This window comes from Saccostrea echinata, unplaced genomic scaffold, assembly GCF_033153115.1.
Source record: "Saccostrea echinata isolate AGI-Se365-2 ecotype Australia unplaced genomic scaffold, CSIRO_AGI_Sech_v1 ptg000001l, whole genome shotgun sequence".
NCBI lineage: Eukaryota > Metazoa > Mollusca > Bivalvia > Ostreida > Ostreidae > Saccostrea > Saccostrea echinata.
Window position 1 is genome coordinate 27975802 of NW_026889750.1, and position 20343 is coordinate 27996144.

The 20343-nt window shown below is 33.3% G+C and overlaps 1 protein-coding gene across 1 annotated transcript; it reads left to right on the forward strand.

The window, feature by feature from the left end:
- Positions 1-4756: 4756 nt before the first annotated feature.
- Positions 4757-19493, forward strand: LOC133173991 (uncharacterized). Its single transcript, XM_061309075.1, has 9 exons — positions 4757-4951; positions 7666-7855; positions 8030-8183; positions 8462-8672; positions 9236-9301; positions 13952-14043; positions 16771-17558; positions 18097-18311; positions 19272-19493. Exons 1-9 carry the CDS (start codon positions 4757-4759, stop codon positions 19491-19493), a joined length of 2133 nt encoding a protein of 710 aa, XP_061165059.1.
- Positions 19494-20343: the final 850 nt, after the last annotated feature.

A 20343-nucleotide genomic window follows, 5' to 3' on the forward strand; every position in this document is an offset into this window, starting at 1 on the left:
GGGTGGGGTTGGGGGTGTCTGTCACTTTCAGTGTCGATCTCCTGAAACCTTTCTCTTGCTGGATCTGTCATTGAAACTACATAATTATATATTTGTTCGTCTGTTTTTTAATTGTTGCAACTTGAAGTCATATTTCCTACTGCAAGTCATTCGAAAAAAATTCTTTTCCTTCATCATAATCCTTTCAATTGATTGTTTATCAAATAAAAATTTGATATTTTCTGTATCAATAATAATTTTACACTAAACAAAACATTGACAATGTACATGTTATTTACAAGCTGCAATATTAAGAATAAAGACAAAGCCTTTGTTGCTAATTATATCTAATTTCTTGCTAAAGGATGATTTTGTATATCACAACATTTGTAGATGAGACCTATAAATAATTCCAATGAAAAAACATTAGTGTGAAAGTACATCATAGGTTATATGAGAGGGCGATACAAATATTGTGTTGCTTATGTATACATAGAACAATAGCGCGGGTTCCTATACACCTACCCTACCTGTGGCATAGAAAAATATCGATCCGTCTCAGGCTGCGAACAGATGTGTCGAGAGCTCTTCTCTGATCGTGATAACTGGTGGTAGTCGTTACCGTTCATCTCTAGAGAAGGAAGAGAGATTTTTTTTTTCTCTCTCTCTCTCTCTTTGAGACCAGAGCCGGGAGACACCCGCCATGAGGCAACATCGCTGTTTGTTTTCTCTCTCATGGGAGTTCTTTTGAGGGCACTCTGTGATCCCCCTTCGCCGTTGTTTTGTTCTTGTCAAGGTAAGTGCTTAGAACAATAAATTTCAAATCTAAATCGATATGTAAACGCTAATTAGCGAGATGAAGAGCTGAAGCATTAATTCCTGTTTACCGTTTTATGTCATAGTGATAAAAAGTATGATACATATATGATATCTCGTTGTTTGTAAACAGAATTTGCATAGATTTCTTAATTTTACTTTTGGTCACTTTGAATCTTTTAATAAAGCAATGTAATAAAATGTTATATAATTTCTAATTTAATTGTGATCTATTACTTTGTCAATTAATACCTTTATAATAGAAAAGATATAATTGTTTGCTGTGTGCAATTTGAAAATAGCCTTGTTAAATAATTTTAACCAGCAAGGTTCTGATTTAAATAATTAACTTAACATCATGTATGACCCAGATTCTATGATTTGTATGCTATCCTTCACTTTGTATTCAGTCGCTCATTGCAAAATTTAAAACAAAGGATATTATTAATGAAATTAATAAAAGACAACTTAAAACGGTTACCATGACAACCCTTTTCATATTACTGGATTCAGGTGACCGTAATGATAATAAAAACAGCTTTCGCTCTATATGCACTGCATGGATTTTTTCAATTCAATAGTATATTTCACACTACAGCAACACAAGTAATTTTAACTTTGCGTGTCTTGTTCCTATAAAAGCAAAATACTGCAAGTAACAACTGATTGATTGCTCTTTTGTATTGTACATCCAATTGAAATGGCCAAACTATGTTCTAGATTTAGTAAAATCTTACTTTCCTTTGCAGGCGTATAATTCGTCTTATTTACTTTCATTCCATCCAAATCCCTACCTAACCTTAACTTCAGTCTGTACTAATTTTCTAAAGCCTAGTCTTGAACTTTATTGCACTGAGTAGACAGATCTTTCTTCTATTATCTGTGGAGAAGAACAAAACTAATCAAAAGCATGGTTATCCTGAAAATATCTTATTTCAGATAGGATCGAAGTAAAATCTTCATTGCGACTCCGAGAAATCACAAAATTCTGATTTAAAGAACTCGTACATTTGAAAAGGAAGTCTTTGTCGTACTAAGGGTCGTTCACATATGGATCATTTTGTCTGGCATCTTTTTATCAATGCATATAAAAACATATATTAAAGCATAAAGGATACCGTCATTTTGACACGGATATTGCCCTTCGAGTTATACATATATTTTTTTAAAATTAATAATAAATATTGCCATTATCTTTTTTCCCTCTGCTTTGTATTCCTTTAATATAATATCAAACTTTTTAAAAGAATGAAACAAGTTTCTAAGATATAGTCAAAAGATTTCGATCTTTGATGCAGTGCATGTCTCAAACAGTTTAAGGAATTCCATATTATCTACATCCTGAATATTTAATGGCAGACATGACAGGGCGTTCATATCAAACAAGATTTCTTCAGAATTTCTTAACCACTTAGTGAACTTGACTTAGGTCTATGACACCTACTTTTCAAATAGATACAAAAACAGTGCATTATAAACGGAAAATGACAGGGCTTTCTTATCTATTTTGCGTATTCTTGGTACCTCCCCCTTTTCCATAACAGACACTGAACTTTGAGTTTTTTCCATTTAAATATACATGTACTTTGGGTTTATTGTTGTCATATTGGTATTTCTGTCCGTCTGCACGTCAGTCTGTCACGGTATCTTCTTCCTTGAACTCCTCTTACATTTTGAGCAGTAGCCAATCCATCTTTTGGAATATGATTGATGCTATCCTGTAGATGTGCAATAAAGTTTAGGAGTTTTCATTAAAAAAAATAAATAAAATCTATAGCAGCATTAGTGACAGTAAGAAGGAGTGTACACTTGCGTGCGCGTATAATTTTCTTAAGTCAGGATCTATTCTATTTTAGTGCAGAAGTTGGTGTCCAGAAGTTTAACATCCTCTTTTTATCATATTGTTGGTGTCATCTATGGATGACAAAAAATGATCCCTGGAATATTTTGATTTTCTCTTAAAACAATTTACATGTATTTTATTACGTTTCTCGTTCTTATAAATATTCTTCGGGGATTTTTGCTGTGGCACTCCAGCTGTCGTTGTTGGTAGTACATGTAACAGTTTTTAGTGCCTTCTATTGGGAGATATTAGAACTAATTAGCAATGAAATTAAAGTGTCAATAGTACATGAAATTTGTTAACCTTTGATCATTCTCTACTTATTAATGTTCGTAGATGAACAATACAATTTTTATAGGATCACATTTCTTAACTTGACCACCACATGCAAACTATCGCTTGCTCATTGTTATGCTTCCCGCCAACAGACCACTCTCGACACTGCTAAAATGCCTTTCTGTTTGAAAATACGGAAGTGAATAGTAATGACGATAGCGGACGGAAAAGGACAAATTCAGAACTCAATACATCGATATATGGGACACAAATCAGTGCCTTGACAACAACCATGGTGATTTAAGAATTCGATTTTTTATAATGCATATTCTTGCAGCTGATTAAATTTTCATAAAAAAATACTGTGTGAAAATAACAGATAAGATTGAGTATATCTGGAGCGAGTGTAGAAAAGAATCTTTCTCTCAAATATGCCATCATCATAAATATTATTACATTAAACATGTCGACCTCATTAACTTGTATATACGTATGTTATAAGAATACAGAAGAAAGAGCTATTTTTTTCATGGCCTTCTCTACTAATAAGGCAATTTGTGATCGTTTTGTTTTAAGGCTCATCGGCCCCTCTGAAAAGAGAGATAACAAAACGCGCTGGGATAAATAGCTATTATTCCTTTACAGAATCATGCAGTTAAAATGCCATTTCTGTCAAATTTTACCCCGCAAGGTAAAATGATGTGCATTTTAATTATAAATTAAATTTATTTTGGAAAATCTAAACGTTAAAACAAAATTTTATGTAAGCGAGCATGCATGTAGGGATGATGAGTCAATGTCTTTCCACAAATTTTATTTAAAAATAAATTTTGTTGTTATGACTTCTTCATAACAACAAAATTTATTTTTAAATAAAATTTGTGGGAAAACATTAATATTGCATTTTCAGATGTCTTAAGTATTTCCACGTCTGCTGTTGGTATTATGAATACATGTATTTCTATTAACTTGTATCCGATAAAGTAATGTGGACATGTTTTACGTATTAACACGTATAGAAATATAAAGGATATTCAATATGTAAGAGTTGGATATGGAATTTATTTTACGATCGAGTGTGACAGGATTTTTTTTTTTACTTCCACGAATGCGAAGTACGAGTGAACTATAAAGAAATCTGTCCCACTGTGAATTATACCACATACAACTACAAAACAGTTTTCTGTTAATCACATTTTCTTTGGTTTCCCTTTTGTCTCTGTTGGCTGTCTTTTTTTTTTTTTTTATTGAAATTTAAAACAATGTTATGTATTGAACAAAAGTCCAAAATCTTGAATGATGCAAAGATAAAGAATTCAATTGAACTGAACAATTAAACAACTTTGATTATCTTAATTGGACAATTAAACAACTTTAATTTATCTTAAAGTTTAATAAAGTAATTTTAACGTTAAAATATGAATTAAATTAAATGTACCACATTTTTTTGTCACGTGGGATCGACTGTACATTTAACATACAAGTGGCAATTAAAAATAAAGGTGTATGGAATTACCTACTGGTCAGTAGAGGTCACGTGGAAGAAAGGGGGGGGGGGGATATGAACTATACTATATGTCAATGGGCAGCATTATATGGTTTTACACAGTATTCCCCTCCACCAATGAAATTTCAAGAATTTTATCAGAGGCATAATAAAAGTGCAGTCTACAGCCGCTTAATCGAAAAATTGCATAATAAATAATAGATCATATACTAATCTATTTCAAAGAGAACCATCGTTTTATCTACAAAGAAACAGCTTTGCATGGATATCTTTTCTTTATTTTTATTTTATTTATGTATTTATTTATTTTTTACTTACAGAATACATTTTTCTGTATGGCCGGAAATCGACACAGCAGCGAAGTTCCCTACCAGAACTATGACAAACTGAAGCAGACTATCCTAATGAAACGACAGCGCGGGAAACATGAACTGTTTGTAGATCCTTCGTTTCCGCCGGATCTTTCGTCACTGACGTACGTCTATATAGGAGACGATCGATACGAAAGGACCAAATTTGCCAGACCACTGGTGAGTTTACAATACTACCTATTGCATGATGACTTAAAAATATAATCTAAAACACATGAAACTCTATATACACTGTACTGTATTTCGATTCTGGCGGAGACTCTCACATAAATTTCAATATTTAAAATATGTTGACTTACATGCACCGTGAAGTAATTCGAATTGTGTATAAATAGAACAATAATGTTCTTTATTAGATTATAGAATATGCACTGCTTCTGTTATGTTTGTGAATTTCTGTGTTGATGTAAATCTTGGAGTTCAACTTTGAATCAACGTTAATACTTAACATATAAACTATACTTAAGCTTGAAATCGCTTCTTGAAATCTATTCTTGTGAGCGGTACTGCATCATTTATACATTGAATTGTCTACGGATTTTTCTGTTTTCCCGATCATGACGAGGAGCACACGGCGGATGTGACCGGTCGAAGGGGATGGGGGTTACTCCTTCACTTGATCCCACCTCTGATGTTTTTAGAGATCCGTGTTTGCTCTGCTTCCGATTTGTATACTATATTGTTTCAATGACTTTTGAGATTGATTACTGTTCGCTCTCTCCATATTTGATGCCAGAATCGGAAAATAAAAGTAAATATACTACATTGACATCTTTGATTGTTTAAAAATTTTAACTACATTCATTGTTCTATAGTAATTTTGAGAAGCAGAAAAGGAGATATTTTCATACGCCGCTGTTCCGCCAAAGATATAGTCCCTGCTAGATTTCAAACTCAGTTTACCATTTCTATTTACAGTTGTACATACAATTATGATGTAGAAAGAAAAAAAATGATTTTTTTAAATCCCTTACATCTAAATATATAAGACATATAAGCAAATATACTTTGAATATTTCATCTAGTCAGAAACCAGACAAGAATCCCTCCTTAGTTTCCAGTTTTTTTGGCAATAGATAAAATTTACGTTTGTTTTAAGATGTTAATCAAAAGTATGCAGTATTTCGCCCCAAAATAATCAATTTTTTTTTATACCTTTAACGCAATAACATTCTTGAATTACCGTTACGGTAGTTAAATTTTTAAGAGAGACAACTGTTTTTGTCTAAGTCAATTTATTATGTCGAAAATATAATGGTCAAAAGTAGCTGACTCGCAACTAGAATCGATGATATTAGGTTCCATGGTCACTTTCACCTGATCCCATCTCTTATTTCAGAGGCCCATATTGGCCCTGCTCATAATTTGTATTGTTTAAATGGACTTTTGAGAATGGTCACTGTTCGTTTTCTTCACATTTCATTTTGAATTGGTTAACTTCAAGTTAACGTAAAAATATCCAATGATGATCAAAATAATTGTGTGTTTTCTATCTCCTTGTCAAAGGAGCATACAACTCGTTGGATAAAAAGTATATACATTCTCAAAACCTAGAAGATTATGTATCCTTTCGCGCAGCTAACGCAGAGTAATGCTCAACAGTACGCTGCTGTAAATTTAGCATTCTGAGAGAAAAGCTAAAGTACATTTCTTAAAGTATCCTTATGTCATTGAATTCTTGAGAATAATAAATCCGTCTTCCACGTTTTTTGTAAGTACACACGTATTAATTCCTTATCATGACACACACACACACACACACACACACACACATATATATATATATATATATATATATATATATATATATATATATATATATATATATATATATATATATATATATATATATATATATTAGAGTATTTTACATTAAACATAGCGAAGATATCAAAACTTCCATGTTTGAGAAAAAAAAAATTAACCAAGATTCAGTTTCTTGATTCGGTTACATCATTCCTCTTTAATCCGTGTTATCGCTGTGAGCGAATTCTCAAAGACTTCCTTCCAATAGATTTTCGATCGCCATGCTCGATAAACCATCTGTTTCAATAAATTTCTAATGCAGGGGACTGTTGTGTTTATTTTTGACGTCTTTCTACCTATTGGGGAGGGAATGTATTATTTTTGCCATTGGGCATGTTTCTCTAACTTTTACAAAATAATGTTGTTGTGCAGACTGCAACTCAGTAATCCATCAATGGATAATATTTTCATACTGTTGTGCATTATCGCCTTCTATCGTCTCCGTGCAAAGAAATTACAAAAATATGTCAGATTATTACTTTCAAATTATTATTTATGATGACTTCAGACTACATTATTATAGTAAATTATTGCCTTTGGCTTAAAGTGTGTTATTTGACGGAAGATCGTACCTCAAAGGTCCAAGTCACTACAAGTAGTGGTGAGTTGAAATGATGGAACAATAATGTTTTAACCATTAATAAAGATGTATAATGAATTAAATATATAAAAGTATATTTTAAACTATTAAAATACGAGTGGTATTACTGCATTAATTCGAAGACGTGCAGTTTGTTTGATCAATTTAGAAAAAATTTAAAACAAACAACACCCACCCCTCTCCACCCCAAACCTCCCAAACCCCCAAACGATGGTACGATTTTGAATGCTCTACATAATTTCTACAGCCAATGTAAAGATAGGTTGATGACCTGACTATATTTCTCCTCACATAGTTAATAATACCCGAATAAGCTTTAATAGGTGAATACATTTGTTTAGAAAAAACGTGACGGACTTTGACCTATCAATGAAAATGAAACAATAAGGTGCCTTTTTCAATACTGGTGCAGCATGTCTTGACGATTTTTTTTTTTTTTTTTTTTTTTTTTTTTTGTTTTATGTAGGACATCTATCCAAATGGTACATTCGCAGGCGTGTGCGGAGTTTGGAATGTGCAGTTTCCATGGAGACATTTTAAGAAGCGAGCATGGTTTGAAGCTGCTGTTCAAGTGCTCTCGTTAGCCGTCCGTTATATGGAAAAGGTCATCCCTGGTTACAGAAACTGCGAACAGAACTTCGACGAGGAGTATATTGGTAAACTGAAAAAGTTAAAACATAAAGTAATTAATCTGATATATCTTGTCTGTGTTCCCATTATTTTATATATGTATATGTTCTGTTCAGTTAATGGTTTTTTTTTCTTTTTTTTTTGTCGCATGCTTAGAAATGCTGGCTCTATACATGTATCTGATTCACTACAATTTTTAGGGGCCTTTCATTTTAACTTTTGGCGGTTTGGGAAGTGGGTGGAGACTACGGTAGACGACAATCTCCCTGTTCTGGATGGAAAGTTGATGTACTGTAACGCTCAGGGAGAGCCACCAGAATTCTGGGGAGCCCTTTTGGAAAAGGCATACGCTAAGCAAGTATAGCTACATAGATATAGATGCTCAAAGTAAATGTAGAGATATAAATATACCTACTCAAACATGTGCTGACTAGAAAATGCCAGTATAACACGAATGGTTGAAGACTTGCTGGCATTTCTGAGTCTTTTAAGTATCGTTGGCTCTAGGAGTAAATCATACTGAAATCTCGTAAAAAGGAAACATATTCACGGAAAAAGTTTCATTTATAAAAAGTACATGTATGCAGAGGGTGAAAAATCGAGACTTTAATTATATTTCGATTTACTTCCAGGTTTAATAAGGCCTATGAGACAATTGAATATGGCGATGTTCTGGACGCGTTGACAGACTTGACGGGTGTTATTTGTGAGTACTTTACCCCTGACGTCAACCCTCCGGAACAATTTTTTTACACCCTGTATAGCTCTGTTGTCAATCGATCACTGGTCGTCTGCTGGCGGAACGAAAAAAGACTTACTCGAACCGGATTCAACTTCGAAGGGGTCAGTTTGCTATTTTATGCGAATGAGTTCATTTCTTGGAATATTGCATTTTCAATAGAAAAATTGCAATAAAAAAGTTATGTTCTTGTAACTGACCACTTTGTACAGTAAAAGAGGGTATGCAAACAACGATCATCAATTGAAGATTCTGGGGTATGCAAACAACGATCATCAATTGAAGATTCTGGTCAAATCAGAATATGGGACCCGGTATAATTTATATGTGTTAATCAAAATGAATTGCATGTTAAACTTACTCTTTTAATGATTTTTTTTAATTGAATTCCATTGATATACAATTTGTTGACCTGTAAAAACACAAGATATTTTGAATTGCATATATCATGGATTCAATTATATAAATACATTTAAACAGTAATAAATCAACATCGTCCCTACACCATCTATGTAAATATTGCACTGCAATGTCAGAGTGCAACGAATTTCATAATAAAGTATCGGTACACTATCAGTACACGCATGTGAACACGAATTTCTGCACATTCATATTAATCTTATAAAAAATGTTGATATTAATGTTTGAATTTGTTTTTGTTTTATAGAAAGAAGACATAGCAAGTGATTTAGACAATAAAAGATATTTGCACCTTGTAACAGCGGTCACGAAGGTATCCACAAATGTATACAATCCCAATTTCCAAATAATTCTTAAATACGGTACTTGTGTTTGTCTAATACTGAGTAGAATTTAAGCATAATTGTGCAAGATCATCAAAACCTGATTCCATTCTTTCTGCTCATGATTCCATAGCTTATGGCCCTCTATCACCATGATAACGTTTCTTGTCCCAAAAACCTAACGTTCTTTCTTCCTTACTCAAAATTATTATGTATCCCTGCTCACCAGTCTATGCATTGCTGTGTTCTTCTCCACTTTTCCATGAGAATCCTACTTTTCTCACACCATTATTCATAAAAACGTTGCACCTTTCCATATTTTTCCTAATTATACTTTCTTCCATCCCTTATCACACTTTTTTCCCTAACAAATGTGTCCTTCCTTTCCCATCCATCTCTCATTATCAGTGATCTTAGTTATGCTGCTTTCCTTACGTGCACTCACAAATTGCTTCATTCTAATCTTCAACGGAAAGAAATATAGGTTCCATTCCTTGTGCGAGTTGTAATAACCGTTTTTTCTCTAACTCGAATTACTTGATTTTTAATTCTTAAGAGATACGAAGCTTGCCGAATGTCTTGAAAGTTAGAAAAATAAGGAACGAGAGTTTGAGAAAACCGGTAACTAACGAGCACTGATTATCGAACCTGTTCCTCTCATTATAAATGTGGAAACATGACGTACATTTTAGGTAAACTTTGAAACGCGCGGAGGAAAACAGCCAATAAGGATCGTCTTTAGTGTAAGAAACAAATCAGAAACCTAGGTGTTTTGGAAAAAAAGAACAACTACGCAGGAGTGATGAAACACAGATGATAATGGGGAAAGCTGCTCTATGAATTGTTAGCTTCCCGGCCGTTGTTGCATTCCTTCCTCAAATTTTCATCCATTCTTGCATTAATTATTTTTTTTTTGTGTGTACGCTTAATTCTTCTCCACCCTCTTCACCCATAATTTTGCTTTTTTTCTTTTTGTACCTCTTTCTTCTATATTTTTTCCTCACCTCTCCTGACACGTACCGCCATCATTGATAATTGTGTTCCTTCCACACCAGTTGAGATTACCGAACATCTCTGTGACTATTGTGTTTTCCTCCCCCCAAATATGCCTTATTTGATTGCTCAGTGTTTTTTTTTTAATTTTTATCTCTCATGATTACGATGTGTGTTTTCATCCACTTTTCTTGATTATGTTCTGTTGATACCCTACAGTTTTTGTTCACTGTAATTCCCCTTTTTTCAGTCAGTGTTGATAGCATTACGTTGCGTTCCTTCTTCCATCGTTCATTATTAGGATGTACATCTTTAATTCCCCGATATTTTGCATTTTACATGTACTGCATTCCTGCTTCTTGATTTCTCATTCATACCCATATGATATACTATGTTTATCACTCCATTCATTCCTCTAATATCCATGATTATGTTTTGTTCTTTCCCCGATTAATCACAAAATCATTGTGCATATATTCAAGCCCATTCACCATCTCCCATGAATGCTTCTCCCACCATATGATTTCGCTTCATTTCGCCCTCAACCTTCATGCTTATGGCGTATCTTTTCCCTGTTCAATTATGATTTTGATGCATTCTTACCAATTTCTCTTGATTATACTGCATTAATCTTCATCACCCCTTTGATAACATAGCTAACTTTTTTTCACTACCTGCGTTTACATTTTCTCCCAGTTTTTTTTTATAGTTACATTGTTTCTTTCCCAGAATAATCTTGATTTCACAGGTTTCACCCTTCAACATCTGTGGTGATATTTTTTTTAATTCCCTACCCTTGATACTCTTCTTTTATCTCTGCAGCATGTGATTACATAAGATAAGCTTTATTTAAAGTCAGTATGACAGTTAAAAGACAACACAAGCTCTATTGAGCTTTTGACTGACATTATTAACATATACATAACAGTAAAATACACATACCAGTTAAGCAATAAAACATGCAGCACTATAAACATAGAATTACATCACGACAGTACAGCACACAGTCAAATTAAGAAGACATATCAGATAAAGATACGTATATAAGGCACCCATGTATACAGACACACAAACAAAGATTACAGATCTTACCTAGTGGAGCAGGCTGTGCATCCACAGTTCTTACCGCTCCAGGAGGCTATCATGGATTTAAACTGTAAAAGGTTTGTTTGACATTTAAAATTTTCAGGTAGGGAGTTCCATAGAACTGGTGCTGCATATATAAAAGACATTTTACCATAAGAAGTTCTAACTTTTGGTATAATATTTGAATATCTAAAATTGTACTTTCTTACTAAGTCTGACAGATATCTTGGAGAAATGTCATATATAATTCTAAAACATTCAGGAGCCACACTGCGCATTCTTCTAACCTCTAGGGAATGTAATTTTGCTTTGTATAACAATGTTTTATAGCTACTTTCCAAATCTTCATAAGTGAAACATAAAGCTCGTTCTTGAATTTTTTTTTCAATTTTTCTTGTGTTTTTCTTTAGGCAAAAGTGTCAAACAAGAGGACAGAAATAAAAAGAGCTAGGTTCACTTTATGCATAAAATGGCCCTGTCCTTATATCAATTAATTGACTATCAAGCTCAGTCCTATTTCATATATCAAAATAAAGTAGAGAATTGGTGCTCTCATTTCCTATAGCAAAATTTCTTTTTGAGAATCCAGGTATTGGAAAGCAGGCTTTTTGAAAATGCAATATGTTATTGAATTTTGCAGAAAACAGACGTATTTGACTAACTTCAGCAAAGAATTAAAATATGAGCACAGCCCTCGATCCAAAAATTAAAACATATTTTATAAACTTCAGAAACAGATCTTTCATTATGTTATTGCATATTTTGGATCAGAGGTTGTGCTCTATATGAAATATTGAAAAAATACTTTATCTTTTGGCCATTTTTAAAGGAATTTACAGGATATGGTAAAAATCACGCATTTCATGCATTGACTAGAGAGAAAATTACGCCACGTTCAGTAGAAACATGGTCACCAAGGGTCCAAGTGATGAATACTGAATTGTCAGCCAAAACTGAGCAGTTTCGATTTTCAGAAATTTGCAGGGCCAAAAAAGGTCTTAAGTGGCCCTTGCTCTTTGACAGAATAAAACTATAAAATATGGTTATTTTGTTTAGCCGAGTTAATACTGAACCAATACGTGTTAAAACATTTAATTGTTGGGCAGCTTTTTGCAAATTTTACTAACAAGAACATCAAATTTAAGCATAAAATTAATATTAACTCCAAATAGTTATTGTTATTTGCAGTTATTACATATTATGTTCCTGCCTTCACCATTTGTGTTTATCTTGAAATTCTTCTTCCAGCATCAGATTACATTGTTGTCCTTCCCACTCATCCACGATTTATATACATTCCTTAATTCCATCGTTTCACCCAGGATTACTCAGCAATTTTTATATTATCTCCTTCATAATTTAATTTTCTTTGTATTCTAACCTCTGATTGGTTAATATCCAAAAAGGAACACAAATTATTTCTGTATAACTTGGTTTGGTATGGGGACACACCCCCTGACAATCAGCTGAATCATCTGTATCCATACAATCCTCTCATTTCCAGTCCTTGGGATTCATGGAAAATTCCAGATTTAATAAATATACCTTTAACTTCAAACAATAATTCGATCTTACCACATGTAAATAAACAAGAAGGCTGCTAGGCCTATGTATCAGTTTTTACCTCCTCTCGCTTCCCATCACTTCCGTTACTTCCGTTACTACGGTTGTATTATTGAGCGGCAAATTTGAATTAATAAAAAGCAACGATTATACACCCATAATTATTTAATGATTTTAATATTAAATTATAAGGAATGATTCGCGGATTATAAAGCGTAAACTGACCCAAACCAGGTTATACTCGAATAATTTGGCCAAGAATTAGAGTCATTCCTAAAATGTCCATTTCTTTTTTTACCATCAACAAAAATGGACAGAAAGAAATATCCGCAGCGGTCTATCAATTATGTTTATAAATTGATATTTAAAACATCATATTGCCAGTATAAACGTTAATTATTATTTTGGGGGGGGGGGGGCAAGTTGTACATTGTACATCCATTTCCTGCACTCCTATTATCCTATAAAACGGAAATATGTGAGCAATAAATCAATGTAGATAATAATGTAATTTCTGAAAACTATTAATGTTTTAAGAATATGAAAATGAATTTTATTTCTCTCCTTATTTGATGTCTGAAATTGTTAGAAATTGCATTTCCATTTTTTTACAGGAAAATATAGTGTGTAGATTAAGCGTTATCTAAATAAGTTTATTTTTTAATTGTCACAAATTTTAGAGTTAAATTATTAATACAGCAGCTAAATTTCATGCTTAATCCTCCAAACACTTGATCACATCTCTGATGTTTCTAGAGGTAATGTGTTTTCTCTGCCTCCAATTTGTATTGTTTTAATGAGTTTTTGAGCTTGATCACTGTTCGTTATCCTCACATTTCACTTCCTAGTAATGAAAACACATGTATTCTTCTTGTAAAGTACTGTCTTTGTCAAGAATTTAAAAAAAAAAATGACAACGTATTTTAATGACATTATTTTGAAATTTTATTTTAAAGATTAATTTTTCAACATATTTTAATGATATTATTTTTTAAAAGTTCCCATTAATTGATGGAAGAGAAGTAGAGGTTGTAAGGCTGAGATGTTTCTTTCCTGGCGAACCAAAATGGAATGGAAAATTCTCAGACAGGTATTATTATAAAATAAAATTACATAAATAGATCAATAATAATATATTCATATAATTTTTAAATATTACAACTGTGATTACCAAGTACACATACTAGAATAACTGAAATAGTCTAAATCTAATTAATCACCCAAGCCGTAGACTCAAGTGAATATTTTTTTATTTAAAAATGTATAGTGTTTACATGTATCTGTTCTATCATCAATACTGTAGATCGTAAAGTTTAAATTTTTTGCTTTTTTCACTAGAACTACAGAACCATCAAAATGATATTTAGCACAAAACATCTTTCTTTGAATGAAAAGAAAGTTAAAATTGGATGAAATTATAAAACATATCTTCCTCTCAAGACTTGCTGTGCCATAACAGAGCTTATGTGAAAGATTTTGTAGGCATTCTAGTTTAAATTTTCATCCAGTCATGAGGACGACTTTAAGGATCAAAATCTTTTCACAGAGAGAGTGGGCCACAATAAGTCCAACTAATGCAAGCATCTACAACAAAAATCTTTTCTCAAGTACAACAAGGATACCGTTTGCAAAAATAATCTGCAAGAATTCTCACGAAGTGTAAATTTATTTTCTAAGAAAACAGTCCAGATGGAACGTTTTTAAAACCCCCCAGAGGCCATACACTTTACGATTTGAATAATAAATACCCAGGATATAAAAATAAAAATCTTCAAAGAGACAGTTGAATCGCAATTTATCACATGTTTACTCCTTTATACAATGTACATTGGATATCTACGGTATTGTTTTCATATCGACGACACAATGTTTTGCGTGAAACATTATGTCAAATAGAGTGGATTCATATATAAAAATAGTGTAAAACATTGATAGCTATATGTAGGCTAAAACATGTGATAAAAAGAATTTCCCATGGTTTGTGGTTAGATATGATTTTTATCCAACTGGAGTGTTTCGCCAAGGCATCGGGATAAAAAATCACACAACTCATAGGATAAAATCATTATCCAACCACAAACCACTGGAGACCCTATATTATAAAACAACTAAATCCTTTTTTTTTTTTTGCTGCACGCGCTGGGGTGGGGCCTATGTACATGTTATATCTAAGACTAAATTTGAAAAAAAATCTTATGTGAGTACACATATACTAGGGTTACACATACTATGTAATGTATATTGTACGATATCTCAAAAGCATTTGACTCAAATAGTGAAATGAACATTACATCCCTTCAAAATATTCTCCGCGGTTTGAAATGCATAATTTCAATTTCTGAATTCTTTCTGAAATGCGTCACGGTGCGCTGATTTAGGTAGACCTCTGAGGCACTCACTGATGGCTAAGTCAAGGGCTTGTCGGGACTTGTAACGACGACCAGATAAGAACTTTTTTAGTTTTGGAAAAAGGAAAAAGTCGCATGGGGCTAGATCTAGAGAGTATGTGGATGTGGCAAGACGGTAACCTTCTCCGACTTCAAAAATTGTTTCACAAGCTCAGATGTATGCGATGGAGCATTACCATGAAGTAGACGAACATGCCTAAATCCTGACACAGGTTGTCGTTTATGATGTTTCTTGAGCATCTCGGTAATATCGACCTGTATCACTTTTGCCCTTCGGCACCGGAATTTGTACGGCTATACCATCACATGAGAAGAATATGCAAAAAGAACCCTTTTTTGTGCTTTTGCTTCTTTTGGCAACTACAGGCCTTCTACCGTGTTTAGTTAGCCATATTTGTTTCCAATTTTTCTTACTGGTTCGAAATAGTAAACCCAGTTTCGTCACCAGTAACAATGTTTGGAAATTGTCTTGATTGAATTTGGGAAACATTTTGAGCAATTCTTAGCGGTTTGTACTCGTACCCGGTTTGGTCATCTGTCAATATATCTGACAGAAATCTTTCGTACTTTCAAAATACGCTTCAGCATGAAATGCACCCGCGATAGCTATGCCAACAGCTTTGGCAATATCACCAATCGTGTATCTGCCACTGCTTTCAATTATTTTGACTTTTGAGACATTTGCCTTGCCTGTTACAGTCACAGTCAGCCAGATTTTGCTGCATCTTTGACGGAATCTGTGTCAGTCAAAAATTTCTTTCTCCACCTACGAACAGTCTCATAAGATACCTTATCAGACCCATAAACTTCCCCAATTCAGTAAAAATTTGCATTACCACATGACCGTGTTTTGTGCGAACTTTTATTTAAACTCTGATTTCTTCAATATTCCCAACCCGTTTCCCAACCATTTTTACAACAGTGGCCAACGACTAACTCTATTGAAATGAATATAAGTTTAAAACTACGTGGAGCTGAAGGCTCGTGTTTATTCCGTTGGAAAGGTATTGAATAGAGCTATTCAAGAGTGTCATCATCCACGAAATCGTGACATTGTCATTGCAAAGCGTGATCGCACTGTGGTACAATACACATTACACATCGAACAGCCTTCGTACATAAGTTTTGAACTGGACTATTTCGAAGTTGTATCTCGAAGGCCATAATTTGAAATTGAAAGCTTATATCAATATCTTTTACAATAAAATTGAAATTATTAAACTTCTTTTTTCGAGGCATATTCAGGTATTTATATTCTAAAGCACTTCTAGTTTATAATTAAATTTCGTATGAGTTGGGACATTCTGTTCACAATATCTTGCCTTTACAAAGACATGCAGATAGTTGGTCCTACAATCCATATCAGGCAGACGAACAAGATTTAAAACTCTCAGAAAATTTTATTTCAGAGATGCCACCTCTTGGTTGGGAGTAAACAAAGAATTTAACGAGAAATATACACCACTTAAAACTAAAGAAGACAACGAATACTGGATGACATTGAATGATTTTCAATGTAATTTTGGTGGACTAATTATTTGTAGTGGTACAGATCCTTACCGTGCGGAAGGATTCGGTGTTATGCGGTCCTACACTTGTAAGACTGAAAACTTGTCTGATCTTGTTTATATTCTACATTCTCAGAGGAGACTTTCAGAACGAAGATCATCGAGTCTTAAAGCAAAGGATCATGGAAGATTGAGGAATCATGTCAATGAAAAAGTAAAGAAAACTGAGAAAAAAATCAACGAAATTAAAGTGACGGAAACAAATCTCACCGTGAAAATGGACACTTGCCGACGTCATAGCACCGGTGACGCAACAGTGACGTCAGAAAATATCACTCATATATCATATCCTGGATATATAACTGATCACACGACACAAGGACATAACATCAAATGCCAAATGTTCACTTCCAGAAAACACCATTCCTATCCACACGAAGAAATATATAATAATATTAACACTAGGGTTTCTTTTGACCTGAATAGCTCGAATAGCACTTCGGACATTTCAGTTATAATTTCTCGGCCACATAGTGCACCTATGTCGGCAGGGGAGACAGATTCTAAGTATGGTTCCTCAGGTTCAGTATCTCAACTTACACAGAGCAACTTCCTTGCCACCAGAAAAGACTTTTTCCGACCCAGAGGAGGATGGAAACAGATTATTGAGCAACACGGGAAATGGACTAGTAAGTAAATCATGTTTCGACCATGTAGAAATAACATGGCTCCAACACTCTCACCAAATCAATGCCAAATAATCGATATTTTTACTTTCTTTTTCATACAAAAAATGCGTACATGTAAAGCTTGATTTTAATAGTTACCATGGTGTGGTAGGGGAATTGCCGCTGTCTGTGTAATGGGGGTTCAAAATAAAAGAATGGTAAATCCACATTATTCTACCACATAATCATAAATGACATCCTATTTACAATGCGTTTTTTTAGCACAGAATTATGAAAACATAAATCTCTGTGCCAAATATAGTTGAGGCTTGATTTTATCCATCATAGTGAATAATGATTATCAGTAATTAAATAGATATCTTGTAGTATTTTGTGTAAATAAAAATGCTTTTTTCCTTGTTTACTGTTAAATGAGTATATTTAAGGTTTTGTATATAACTGAATAAGACAAAAATTAAATTTACATATTTACTTATTAGTATATTTTTGCCAAACTTTGAATAGCTATAAGTACAAATATAAAATTGCTTTTATACAGAAAATACAAGTGGAATAACTTCATCCAATCTGGATGTACTGAGTAAGTGCTCCAGAATCTCTATAGCGTTATCAAAAAAAGAAGGGGATCCCAAGGATCAACACCCTAGTTTATCAAAGAAGAACCTGGTGCTAGTCTCACTGTTACAGGACTACAGACATGGTGTGGAACACTCCAACAATATGCCAGTTCAGTTTGGACTTAGCTTGTTCAGGGTAAGTATATTAATCAAAATTTGATTTCTTTCTTACAACTGAAGAATTCATGATTAGCTTCTCTTTTACCTTAGATTGAATAAACAGTCAAATACAGTTGCTGCACTGTTTACTAATACTGCGGATGACCAAATGTTTGCGACACCTTTTTTTATTTGGTATTAAAAGCGAGACAAAATGCTCAGGAATTTCTTTAAGTGTCACGTATAATCATTAATGATATAAATATATACACGAATGAAATTTTGGCTAGCAGTTGTTCTTGCTTAAAGCTGAACACGACTCGTAAATAGGCATACGCCATTTTCGATATTACTGTCTAAGATATCAGCACCAGGGTATACTCTTTGCATTCGTTACACCTGACTGCTTTATTGTCACGGGTATCGGCGTGGAATGGCGACCCGTGTTCGTGCTGGTTATCTTGCATTATCTTTGTTTACATTTTATTGCAGTTACTGACGTGTAATTGTGTTTGTTTGTATACTGCACTGACCTGTGCAACTGTTGTAAATCTCTTTGGGATCTTACTCTCCTGCATTAGAAGAAGCACACAGTTATTTGTGTCGCTACCAAGTGCTGTATAGCATACGTCCGTCTTCACCGGTGACAATTGATTACACTGAACAGTGACCAAGTGAGCGGCTCTATATATAGGGGCCCTCAGATATAGCATGAGTCCAACCAAATATGGCGGACAGATTCTTTTTACGAAGCGTGTTCAGCTTTAATCACGCGAAAATTAAAAGCGATGAACAGTATGTGCTTTTTCTTATATTTTACAGTCAATTTGAAATTGCATTTACTTGTACTTAAATTTGTGATTATCATGAATGCTGATTGTGAGCAAATATGTTAATCTTTATACTTTTTATTCAATTGAATTAATATGAAACAATTTCTTTTCTCTTTGTTTAAATTATTATAGTAGCAGACGTAAATTGGGTTAATTTTTCACAGTGTAAAAATGCCGAACATGGAGAGAAAAAGCATTTGTCCAAACTTCAGTTTATTTTGAACGCTGAATCCAAATATGAGGCAAGGGAATTAAGAACAAGGATAAGCCTCGATGACGGTTGTTATGTCGTTGTGCCATACTGTTTGACATCGGGTCATGACGGTGATTATCTGCTCCGCATAATTGGAGAAAAAGATCTGCTGGAAAACAAGAACGGATGGTAAATCAATTTTAAAAGGTCCAGAAACACACACACACACATATATATATTATATGTATGTATGTATGTATGTATGTATGTATGTATGTATGTATGTATGTATGTATGTATGTATGTATGTATGTATAAGGTTTTCAAATTAGCAATGCCTCTCTATGCAATTTTATTTATCTTCCTCTTCATGAATTTTTTTGATTGTCTAAAAAAATATTTGAAGTATATTTTAGTTGAAATTTTTAATTCTCAAGATAATATATAGTATGCATTTATAACTTTTTTTTCTTATTTCAGTGTCATTTCTTAATGGAAATTAAAAAAAAAATGAAAATGGACCTGTTGGTAATCGATACATCCATTGTCCTATTTTATGATTGTCTTGCTTTTTATCCTGCGGTAAAAAGATACTGTTTTCAACAATTATTAATAATTTTTTTTATACGTTCATATACGAGGGGTTATCAAAAAGTTTGTGGACTGATGCGATAAAATTAATACTATGTAGTTGTTGATTGCAAAATTTGTAGGGAACATAAAACAACAAAAGTTTAAGAAGTGTTGAAAATTTCAGCTTGATATGTTGATTATTTGCCAAATTATCATTAAATAAAAAGAGCATTATATGATCACCCGGCGCTGTCGCCGTTTATTTTCATGACGTCCGACAACGTCATTTTCTCTCCATGCCCGCTCCCTCTGCCTCAATACACTTATCTTGATGAGATTCTCTGGAGTAAAGTAAAGACCTAAATCCGTCTTGTTTATATGACTTTACAATGTTATGAACACCTGATTTCAATGCATTAATATTGTAAATATTAAACCTAAACATAAGAAAAAATCCTCGCTTGATTTTG

What these genes read in the sequence shown, in the direction of transcription:
- LOC133173991 (XM_061309075.1), top strand. Translation starts at nt 4,757, where the DNA reads ATGGCCGGAAATCGACACAGCAGCGAAGTTCCCTACCAGAACTATGAC. An exon ending in CTTCGACGAGGAGTATATTG is followed by an intron (nt 7,856 to 8,029) that starts GTAAACTGAAAA and finishes TACAATTTTTAG; the next exon opens with GGGCCTTTCATTTTAACTTT. An exon ending in CCGGATTCAACTTCGAAGGG is followed by an intron (nt 8,673 to 9,235) that starts GTCAGTTTGCTA and finishes TTTGTTTTATAG; the next exon opens with AAAGAAGACATAGCAAGTGA.